Source organism: Castor canadensis, chromosome 2 (genome assembly GCF_047511655.1).
Source record: "Castor canadensis chromosome 2, mCasCan1.hap1v2, whole genome shotgun sequence".
NCBI lineage: Eukaryota > Metazoa > Chordata > Mammalia > Rodentia > Castoridae > Castor > Castor canadensis.
Window position 1 is genome coordinate 50,431,934 of NC_133387.1, and position 12,153 is coordinate 50,444,086.

General features: G+C 34.9%; 1 protein-coding gene across 6 annotated transcripts in view; it reads right to left on the minus strand.

Moving 5' to 3' along the window:
* Window positions 1–12,153, minus strand: part of Ankib1 (ankyrin repeat and IBR domain containing 1) — a 129,643-nt gene that overhangs the window by 78,397 nt on the left and 39,093 nt on the right. For all 6 annotated transcript variants that reach the window (XM_074064750.1, XM_074064748.1, XM_074064749.1 and 3 more), the window contains exon 3: window positions 4,117–4,417. In XM_074064750.1, coding sequence (XP_073920851.1) covers window positions 4,117–4,417 — 301 coding nt within the window. The remainder of the gene's footprint in view (window positions 1–4,116; window positions 4,418–12,153) is intronic.

Below are 12,153 nucleotides of genomic sequence, written 5' to 3' on the forward strand. Positions count from 1 at the left end.
TAGAAAAACATATTTAAATTACCCATGATAGTAAATTTTGTTTAATCTATCATCTATCTATCTATCTATCTATCTATCTATCCATTGGTACTGGGGTTTGAATTCAGGGCCTCATGCTTGTTAGAGCAGGCACTCTACCATTTGAGCCACCCCACCAGCCGTTTTTTGGTTGAGTATTTTTTCAGATAGGATCTTGGAAACTATTTGCCCAGCATGTTTTTTAACCATAATCTTCCTGATATCTGTTTCCTGAGTAGCTAGAATTACAGGCATAGGCCACAGGCTTTGGGTGTATCATGATTGTAAATTCTACAACAGAAATCTAAGCTCTTCCTTGTTTATCAAAGAAGTATGATATCATCTGAATATACCAGATAACTAATAGTCTAGGAAGTGCAGTTATATAGTGGGCTGTATATTACGATGTATTTATCTTATGGATTTATACTAGAAAACAGTAATACCTTTCCCTGGGAAGCATTTCTAGTTTAAATAACAATAAACATAATCAAAGGTCATTATAGGCCTAAAACTGGGCATAAGTATAGTCAAGTAAGAGAGATTAAACTTAAATGTATAAAACAATATCCTGAAATTTGTACTAAAATAAATGTAAGGTATTCATGAGGTTCATTGAGAAGGTTTTACATTAAGTCAAAGAGTTCCTGTGAATACAGAAAAGTGAAAACAATGATCAAATAATGGCTTACATAATGTGATTTGCAGTTAGCTCAAGCAGTTGTAACAAATAAAACTCATACATATCAGGCAAATCATCAGGCCTTCCAGGCAGTAAAGAATAAACCTGGCACCAATTTGCCTTAGTGAAGACAAAGTAATGCTGCTAAAAATACAGCACTCAAATTTTTGAACAATTTAATAAGACAACAATGTAAATATATTTCAAAATCAATGCTTACTAAAGCAATGCATATTGAGAAATTTTGGAAGATGTTAAACAGCAATTTAACAGCATTATTACTATTATCAAGAATAAGCTATTTTCTACCCTAACCCACTTGAGAAATATGATGCAGTCTGCATCAATAATGGTGGGTCACTATTATCAGGGATTCCTCTAGAGGAAGTAAGCAAAAGACAATATCCAGAAAAGCTTGTGTAGAAAGTCTTAGGAATTCTACTATTAGTACTCCTCCTGCCCCCAAATCCAAAGACATCCTTCCACTATACTGAAACAGTGTTAGAATGCATTGTTTGGAAAAACAGCTTCAAGTTAATGATTGTCACTCATTAATTAGTAGGCAAAGGCCACACAAATACAAGAAATGAAATGACGATTCTAAAAGATTCTAACAAGTATCATAAATAATGGCAGTAAACAAAAGACAAGATCACAAGAGTTCTAAAGTAAAAAGAATTGACACTTGAGATATACTAATGAAATCATAAGCAGTTATAATCTTTAAATGTTAAAAAAAATGATACATTGATTTAGAAGTAGAAAAATATTTAAGAAACATTACATAATAAAGTTTTAGATATTTTATTAAATTTTTATTTTCTTCATATGTGCATACAATGTTTGGGTCATTTCTGCCCCCTTCCCTCAACCCCTCCCTTACCCCCACCTCCCGGCCCCCTCCCTCTCGCCCCCTACCCAATCGCTACTCGGCAGAAACTATTTTGCCCTTATCTCTTATATTGTTGAAGAGAGAGTATAAGCAATAATAGGAAGGACCAAGGGTTTTTGCTAATTGAGATAAGGATAGCTATACAAGGAGTTGACTCGCATTGATTTCCTGTGCGCATGTGTTACCTTCTAAGTTAATTCTTCTGAAACTAACCTTTTCTCTAGTTCCTGGTCCCCTTCTCCTATTGGCCTCAGTTGCTTTAAAGTATCTGCTTTAGTTTCTCTGCGTTGAGGGCAACAAATGCTATCTAGTTTTTTAGGTGTCTTACCTATCCTCATACCTCCTTTGTGTGCTCTTGCTTTATCATGGGATCAAAGTCCAATTCCCTTGTTGTGTTTGCCCTTGATCTAACATCTGCATATGAGGGAGAACATACGATTTTTGTTCTTTTGGGCCAGGCTAACCTCACTCAGAATGATGTTCTCCAATTCCATCCATTTACCAGCGAATGATAACATTTCGTTCTTCTTCGTGGCTGCATAAAATTCCACTGTGTATAAATACCACATTTTCTTAATCCATTCGTCAGTAGTGGGGCATCTTGGCTGTTTCCATAACTTGGCTATTGTGAATAGTGCCACAATAAACATGGGTGTGCAGGTGCCTCTGGAGTAACCTGTGTCACAGTCTTTTGGGTATATCCCCAAGAGTGGTATTGCTGGATCATATGGTAGATCAATGTTTAGATTTTTAAGTAGCCTCCAAATTTTTTTCCAGAGTGGTTGTACTAGTTTACACTCCCACCAGCAGTGTAAGAGGGTTCCTTTTTCCCCCGCATCCTCGCCAACACCTGTTGTTGGTGGTGTTGCTGATGATGGCTATTCTAACAGGGGTGAGATGGAATCTTAGTGTGGTTTTCATTTGCATTTCCTTTATTGCTAGAGATGCTAAGCATTTTTTCATGTGTTTTTTTGGCCATTTGAATTTCTTCTTTTGAGAAAGTTCTGTTTAGTTCACTTGCCCATTTCTTTATTGGTTCATTAATTTTGGGAGAATTTAGTTTTTTAAGTTCCCTATATATTCTGGTTATCAGTCCTTTGTCTGATGTGTAGCTGGCAAATATTTTGTCCCACTCTGTGGGTGTTCTCTTCAGTTTAGAGACCATTTCTTTTGTTGAGCAGAAGCTTTTTAGTTTTATGAAGTCCCATTTATCTATGCTATCTCTTAGTTGCTGTGCTGCTGGGGTTCCATTGAGAAAGTTCTTACCTATACCTACTAACTCCAGAATATTTCCTACTCTTTCCTGTATCAACTTTAGAGTTTGTGGTCTGATATTAAGATCCTTGATCCATTTTGAGTTAATATTGGTATAGGGTGATATACATGGATCTAGTTTCAGTTTTTTGTAGACTGCTAGCCAGTTTTCCCAGCAGTTTTTGTTGAAGAGGCTGCTTTTTCTCCATCGTATATTTTTAGCGCCTTTGTCAAAGACAAGTTGGTTATAGTTGTGTGGCTTCATATCTGGGTCCTCTATTCTGTTCCACTAGTTTTCATGTCTGTTTTTGTGCCAGTACCATGCTATTTTTATTGTTATTGCTTTGTAATATAGTTTGAAGTCGGGTATCGTGATACCTCCGGCATTGTTCTTTTGATAGATATATATTTTTTCATTTCATAAGGATCACTGCTTTTCCAATAAAAGCACACATTTTTTGGAAATGAAAATACCGTGATCCAAATTAAAATGTTCCCTAATCATAGTTAATAGGTCTATAGAAAAGAACTTCTATGAGTTATGTATGGATTGACACAAATATTGATAGCTGAAAAAAATCTGTACTATTGTGTATACAGTATTAATGATAGTATAGAGTAATGATTTCTTAATTAAGAAACCCAAGATTATATGGGTTAGTTCAACTAATCCTGTTGTTAGATGTTTTATATATAGGTATATTAGTAATATATAAATATTTATATGAGATACATAAAAAACTAAAATGTAATATAGTATGTATTCAGAAGTACTTTAATGCAGATTTAAAAAACCCCACATTTAAAAATTATATTAAAACACTTCAACAAATAATGTTAATATTTATCCACTGCTTAGTGAACTAATCAATTTTAGATAATACATCTCTAGGTCCCATTTGTCCAATTACCATATCCAATGGATCTAAATTTTATAAATTATCTATAAAAAAAATCAGCAAAAAAAAAATCAGACTAAAATGATTACTCAATATAACAGTGCTTAACTGATGATCATTATCTTAGATGTTAACAGATTGTTAATTGTTCTTCATTTTATTTCAAACATTGACTATTAAGTGTGGGCTTTCAGTCCCCTTCCAAGATAATGAAACAACTTTGTGTTTAAAGGGCCCTGATTCTTTTTGAAGGACAAAAAGGACAAAATGGCTAGTTAAAATATTGTTAAGACAAGTAAAACAGACATTGATCATTATGTATTATCAAGATACAAATTTCATAATGCAGAACATTCAAAACAAAGTTTTACCTCTACACAGGCTTTCATCCCTGAGGCAGCAGCATAGTGGAGGGGTGTGTTTTTTTTGTTATCAACAGCATCAATAGCTGCTCTCTCATATTCACCCTGGTCAAGTTTTGCTCCTTTCCACCTTAAGATCATTTGTAGACAATCTGCTCTTCTAAAATCATCTTCCACAGGGCGTGCTAAGCGAGGATGGAGGGCTCCTTCAGATATCATGATTTGAGGTCCCATACACAACAAATGCATAGATGTTTCATTGTGAACGTTCCGTTTATTTGGATTTCCATCTCTACCAAAAAGAAAGGTCCTAAAATGGAAAGGAAGGATGAGAACCACTTTTTTCCTACCTGGAAATTAGAGTACAAATTTAAACAATAAATTCTACTTTAAAGCTGAAAGTTAAATTTTTATTGAAATATTTGGCTTACAATAGGTTGAATGACTAATTCTTACATTTCAAAAAATCACCATTCTAGAATACTACTACTAAGAAAAGTAAACATCAATACCTATACAGTACTTGTTAATAAGGAGACCAAGGTAAGGAAAGGGAAAACAAAAAGGAAAGGTAAGAAAAAAGGAAGGGGTGTGGATAGACAGGAAGGTAAAGAAGAAAGCAAAGGGACAGTTTGCAGATTAATATATCTATTACAGAAATGTCTTAGGGGTACATTAAGCATTCTATACCAGTATTTTTGTCTTTATTACTCTGTTCTATTAATCTTATGTGTGCATTTATTTTAAAAGGATGTTGATAACTAATTTTAAAACAGAAGGTAATGTATAAGCCTGAAACTAAATTTTAAATATGGGAAAAATTCTCTCTACTTTAAGGTCATCAGCTGACTTTTGGGATTAGAAAGCATTTATGCTTTTTTTTTTTTTAAATACTACAAATTTGATGGCTTATAAATAGCAGAACTGTATTTTTCACAGTTCTGTAGACTGGAAAGCTCAAGATCAAGGAATCAGTATATTCAGTGTCTGCTGAGAGCCTGCTCTTCAGAGAAGTCTCTCTGCTGTGTTTGCATATGGTAGGAGGGGCAAAGCAGCTTTCTGGGGCCTATTTTATAAGGGCACTAATCCCTTGCATGAAGGATCCAATCACATGACCTCCCAAAGGGCCCATTTCTTAATAAACTTGGTGATTAGGATTTTAAATATATGATTTTTGGAGGGGCACAAACATTCAAACCCTAGCACACAGTACAAAATTTCCTGAGAATTCATTTGTATTTACTTCTAAAAGACCAAGATCTAATTTCATGCTGGTAGCTTTTAACAAAGACATATCTAAATGAACTGCCTTAAATATGGCCAAATCCAGATCTAAGAGTTGAGCCTACCTCCTAATAAATTCGTAAGTTAAAGTTTCAAGATAAAGAGTTGAGCTACTCAATATAGTTGAGTAGTTATACTAGGATACTGAAAACTGTTTTAAAAGGCTGGGTGTGCTGGTATACACCTACAACCCCTGCACTCAGGAGGCTAAGGCAGGAGGACTGTGAGTTTGGGGCCAACCTGAGTCCTACCATAGTAAGAACTTGTCTAAGAGTAGTCTATAAATATACTATGAAATGGGCATACAAGTGTGAAGATAAATGTCACCAATATAGAGGTAGGTCTGAGATCATTAGGATTCCTATAGCCAAGGCGAGAATGGCAAAGGGAAGGGAAGAGAGCTAAACCTTAAATCCTAGTTACATTTCGGTTGCTTTTAAGATGACTTAGCTTAAAACACATGCCTCTGACAGAAAGAAAACATAAAGGTACTAGCACAAACTATTCCATTTGAAGGAATTAGGCAAGCTAGAAAGCTGTGAGGAAGAACTCTAGTCTAATAACAAAGGTCCCTTTGCTTTAGAATCATTTTAGATCTCTTCAGTTCCTAATTCAAGACTCTACAATGATCAGCAGCACAGTTTTTCAAATCTAGTTTGTTAGGTTTTTAGCATCTACATTTGTAAGAACTGTCCTGGAAGCAAATACAAGTTCTCTAGACCAGGAATAAACTATTACCACTAACTTGTAATAATCACACCAGTTCCTCACATTCCACTTTTCCCAATGGCACAAATGATCAGATGTCACCCTGCATTTACTAGGCTCTGCCCCGTAGGCAAGTGTGGTAGGCAGAATAATGCCTCCACTCTCAAGATATCCACTCCATAATCTCTAGAACATGTGATTATTTACCTTATTTAAATAAGGATTTTAAGATGTGGAAGTTATACTGGATTATCTAGCTGGCCAGTTTAATCAAGGGTCCTTTAAAGAGAGAGATCAGAAGCTGCTATGCTTCTGGGTTTAAAGTTGGAGAAAAGGGCCATAAACAAACAAACAAACAAAAGTACTAGAGCTGCCAATAGGAAAGTAGCTCTACTAACACCTAGAGTTTAGTGCACTAGAACTACTGTGATCTCCAAAACTGTAAGTTAACAAATTTATATTATTCTAAATCATTGCATTTGTAGTAATTTGTGACAGCAGCCAATGGGAAACTAATTGTTATGGTTTGGGTAACAATATGGTTTGGAAGTGTCCTTGTCTCTCTGCAGAGCAGCTTTGCTTCATCATCATACCCTCTCTGTCATAATGTTCTGCTTCACCTCAGGCCCAAAACAATGGAGCCAGCTAAGCATGGAATAAAATCTCTAAAACTGTAAGCCAAAATAAATCTTTCCTTCTTTTAAATCATTTCTCTTTGGTGTTTGTCACAGTGACAAAAAAACAAAAACAAAAACTGACTGACATACTAATACAGCAAGGTATCCTGAAGATAACAATCTAGGAGGTTAAACAGTGAGATTTGTATTGATGATCACCTTTCCTCTGGAGATTGGGGGAAGGGGTGGAACCATTTCCTAAGTATAAACAAATTCTCCTAGGGAAAGATCTTGAGTTCCCACCCTTCAGAATTTAAAAGGAGAGGAAACACTGGGTTTTAACTAATAATTTAGGGAGTATGTCCATGATCTGAAGTCTCATCTACTCCTTTGTAGCTAAGTACCTGGAAGGTAAATCTCTTATCAGTCATAATTAACTTCCAGAGCTCATCTTGAGGATACTAGATCTCAAATTTCAGTGAATTTGCTCAGACTTTCTCTACATGCCTATTTTCTTCCTACAGTTCCACATAGCCTTTATGGACTTCTGACACCCACAGTTCTCACCAGGGCTTGTTGTTCTATTTGGATTCCCAGGAACTGACCAGACCATCTAAGCAGATTCAACCCTATTTAGAAATTTCTTTAAACTAGGCTCCTCCCAGTTGAATTGGCCACTTTCTTCTTTGTCCTCATGCAGCATCTTAATTATATAATTTATTTCACTTCATCATAGTTATTTTCTTATGTGTCTGTTACCTTCTTCCACTTGGTTTATAGGCTTCTAAGCTGGGCCTATATCTTAGCTTTTTTTTGGTCTTGAATCCCTAGCACACTACCAGATATATATCCAACTCACGTTAAAATTTTCAGAGATGAACTCTGAATGCAAATTATGATCTAGATCAGTGACATGGGATTGGGAATCCATTGGTCAAGAACATGGCATTTAGTATACAATGAGTGCTAGGTCTTAATCCCAGCTGTCATTCTCTAGCTGTGTGAGGCTATGCAATTTGCATAATATCGCTTATTAACTAATATATGATTCATTCCCTTTGACCAAGTAAACCTATTTCTGGGAATTTATCTTACAAGAAGTTAAAAAAAATAAAAATCTATAGATCACTGAAATTCAAAACAGTGTTATTTTTCAACAGAAAAATTTGGAAACTACTTAAATATCTGGCAGTGAGAGAAATAGGAAATGTAAATCATGGTATACCTATCCAATAGAAAATTAAAGTTGTTTAAAATCTATCCACTAGTGCTTCGAGCTAAGTGGAAACATAAGAAAATAATTCCTTTTCCCTTCAGGGGATAATACCCTGAATATATATGACTGAAAACAGGAAGGGAACATAGAAGAATTCTAACAGTTGTCTACATTACACAGGAATATGGGCAATTTTTGTTTGTATATCCAGACCAAATATACTATGCTTTCCTTTTATCAACAGCTGTTGACAAAATTACCAATCATATCTTCATATGTTTACAATGATCAGATGATAGATTAAAATGAGTAATTAATATTACAACCATACTCTAAAAAATGTTTTCAAGATTAGTATTTCTTTTAGGTGATAATATTAAAAACAAAAAATGTTCATTTCCTCTAAAATTTATTTAGAAATTATTAAATGAATACCAATTCAGCACTATTCTGTAAAGCCACATTTATTTACACTTTCCGAGTCAAATTTCTAATATATCAGTTATTCTTTTAGTGTGTTCAGGTGACCATAGGTTCTTATCACCATGAAAATTAACGCAAGTTAGGAGCACGTCAGTCTATATCTAAGTTTTAGATGGACCCCTTTCTGTAACTATGTTAGTAGTTATAAAATGCTTTCTACTATTTGCATACAAGGTAATTTCTGGAACAGGTTGGAGGGATGAAGGATTAACAGGAAAGTGCATTAAGGAAAACATTAGCTTAGGGGGGAAATCTCATCTCTTTCATTTGATCCTAATAATCCAGAGAAGTCAGTCATGTGCTTTCTACATTCTTTTACTATTTATTCTCAAATGGCTAGCTTGTCACTGTCATCTCTATTTCTACATTCATTCTTCACTTCGATATGTCTTATTCTTATCACTACATTGAAATTTCACTTGTGTGTGTGTGTGTGTGTGTGTATTACTAGTCTACGTCTTAAGCCACTCCACCAGTCCTTTTTTTGTGATGGGCTTTTTCAAGATAGGGTCTCGTAAACTATTTGCCCAGGCTGGCTTTGAATCAGGATCCTCCTGATCTCTGCCTCCTGAGTAGCTAGAATTCCAAGCGTGAGCCACAGGTGCCCAGCAAAATTCCACTCTCTTATATCACCAGGAAATTCCTAGAAGCTAATTTCTTCATCATTGTTTTTAATTTTCTCCTAAACCTGAAACTGTTTTATTTTTATCCAGACCTTCCTATCTTATTACCTTGGTTTCCTTAACCACAAACCTTTTCAATAGCAATTTTTTTCCCAGCCATTTCAGGTAAAAGTGAAGCTGTGTTGAAATAAAAAAAAAAAAAGAAAGAAAGAAAAGAGAAGAAAATCCCACCCATTATTAGAAGCAAATTTCAGTTCTTGATTAATTTCCTTCTTGATATTACATTTAGAGAGTACATCCACTCTCAAAGCTATTTTTCAGTGGTTTCTGTAAATATACTTTGTAATTAAAAGTATGATCACTACTCAAATGACAGGCAGTGGTGGAAGAATTATGGATTCTCTCAAAGGGCTTCTACTATTATTTCTGTGCTGTCACCCTGTATGATTTTATCCGACCTCTAAAACATATTTCAACTTTTTTTTTTGTGGTACTAGGAATTGAACCCAGGAACTTGCATATGCCAGACATGCATGCTAACACTAAGATATATCCCCAGTCATGTTTCAACTTCATATAGGCCCCTCTCTCTTATATAATCCTATCTTTCCAGTCAATACCATCTACTTACATCTTCAGTTTTTTAAAAATCTCCTCCTTTGTGCAACAAATACTAACTAAGCATTATTAGCCAGATACTGTTCTAGAAGTTAGGCATATATGCATGGAAAACAGAGTAAATTCTTCTTCTTAGGGGTGGGAAAAGATGTCTGCATTTCAATTCATTTAAAATAACTTAACTCCTAAACTATTAAGAGAAACAAAAAATAGAAAACGGTAATTGTAAACTCTGTATTAACTAGTCCTCAAAGCTATGAACCTTGATACAAACCTATGCCTAATAAAGACAAGCTCTAAAAAAGATTTTATATTATGTGTATACCCAAAGACAGACCTCTTATTCCAAAGAAACAAAAGAAGTTATTGTATAAGACACAACCAATAATTATATATCTAACTTAGAACACAATGGCTCTAAAGTCCACAGCTTCTTGCTACATTAAACAGCAACAGTGAGGATGGATTTAGTTTCCCATAAAAGAGGCAGTGTGGTTAAAGTATAATGTAAACACTCAGCACTTGGGATCAGAGAAAAATAGATATCAAGTAGCTGCTGGACTATAATCTCCTCTGCTTTTATCCTATCATTCTGAGGAGGAAAATGATGCCTGCTATTGCAGTTACCATTAAAGCTAAAGGAAATGAGAAAAGAATCACGGACTTATTCCAAAGTGGTACTTTTCCTTATGGCTAAAATGGCCGTGACTAGGTATATCTATGTTTCTCTATACATGTATGTCACAGAGTAGAAATCTAGCCAAACAGCCAGAGCACACACTAAAGTAGCAGACAAGTACTCTAGAACACAAGAAGCAGTCTAAAAATATAATAGTTACCAACTTGCTAGAAAGTTAATTAAGGTTAAATCCAGTGAAATATATGAAGCTATTTAAAACACAAATAATTAAAATACTTATTTTGGATAATGTCAAGAAAATAAATGTTATAGATGTATTAAGAAGACATAATTCTTTATCTCAAAAGCAACTGACTATTTGCAATAATAATTTGACAAAATGAAAAGGGAATCTATGGCATGGGAGAAAATATCTGTAGACAATACATCTGAAAGAAAATGGTTAAAATCTAAAATATATAAAGAACTCATACAACCCTACAGCAAAGAAAAAAAAATCTGATTTTAAAAACAGGCAAAGGACCTAAATAGACATTTTCCACAGATATACAAATGGCCAAAAGTACATGAAAAAATATTCAACATCACTAATCACACTGGAAATGCAAATCAAAACACTTAAAAAGGTATAACTTTACTGCTGTTAGGATGGTTATTATCAAAAAGTCAAAAGGTAAGTGTTGGTAAGGATATGGAAAACTGAAGTATAGTGCTGGTGAGAAGGTAAATTGGTACATTCATTAAGGAAAACAGTATGGAAGTTCCTCAAAATATTAACAAAAGAACAAGCATATGATCTAGCAATCCCACCTTTGGAATATATCCAAAGGAAATAAAATCACTATCTCTTGGCTCAGTGTAGCTCAGTGGTTGAATGTTTGGCTAGCATGCATGAGATCCTGGGATTGATCCCTAGTACAATCACTCAATTAGTCAATCAATCAATCAATAAAATCACTATTTTAAAAAGATATCTGCATTCCTATGTACATTGAAGCATTATTTACAATAGCCAGAAAACAACCTAAATATTAATTGAAGGATGAATGAACAGGGATGAATGAAAAAAGGAGTTGTTGTATACATACAATGGAATATTATTCAATCTTTAAAAAGAAACAACTCTTACCATGTGTGACAATATGAATGAACCTGAAGGACATTTTGTTAACTGAAATGAACTAGATACAGAAAAACAAATAGTACACGACTCCACTTCTATGTAGAATATAAAAAAGCTAAACTCACAGAACTAGAGAGTAAAATGGTATGGAGAAATGGTGAAATATTCATCAAAGGGTATAAACTATCAGTTATTACATAGATTACCTAATGTACAGCACAGTGATTAGTCTCTAATTATGTGTTATACGCTTGAAATTTGCTTCAACAAGAGATCATGAGTATCCCCCCCTTTTTGTTTGGTGGTTATGAGTTTATACTGGGGGCTTCACACTTGCTAGGCAGACACTGTACCACTTGAGCCATGCCTCCAACCCTTTCTGTTCTAGCCATTTTGGAGATAAGGTCTCACTTTTTGCCTAGGGTGACTTGGATTGGCATGGATGGCCATACTCCTATTTTACCTCATCTAGAGCTGGGATGATAGGCCTATGTCACCACACCCAGCTTTTTTCCTTCTCTTGAAAGAAGGAAACTCGGGTCTTACAAACTTTTTGTTGTTATTGTTTTTGCCCAGGGCTGGCCTAGAAATGTGATTCTCCAGATCTCAGCCTCTTATGTACCTTGGAATGACAGGCGCACACCACAGCACCCAGCTGTTTGTTGAGATGAGGTTCACAAACTATTTGCTAAGGCTGGCCTCAAACTGCCATCCTCCAGATCTCTGCCTTCCCA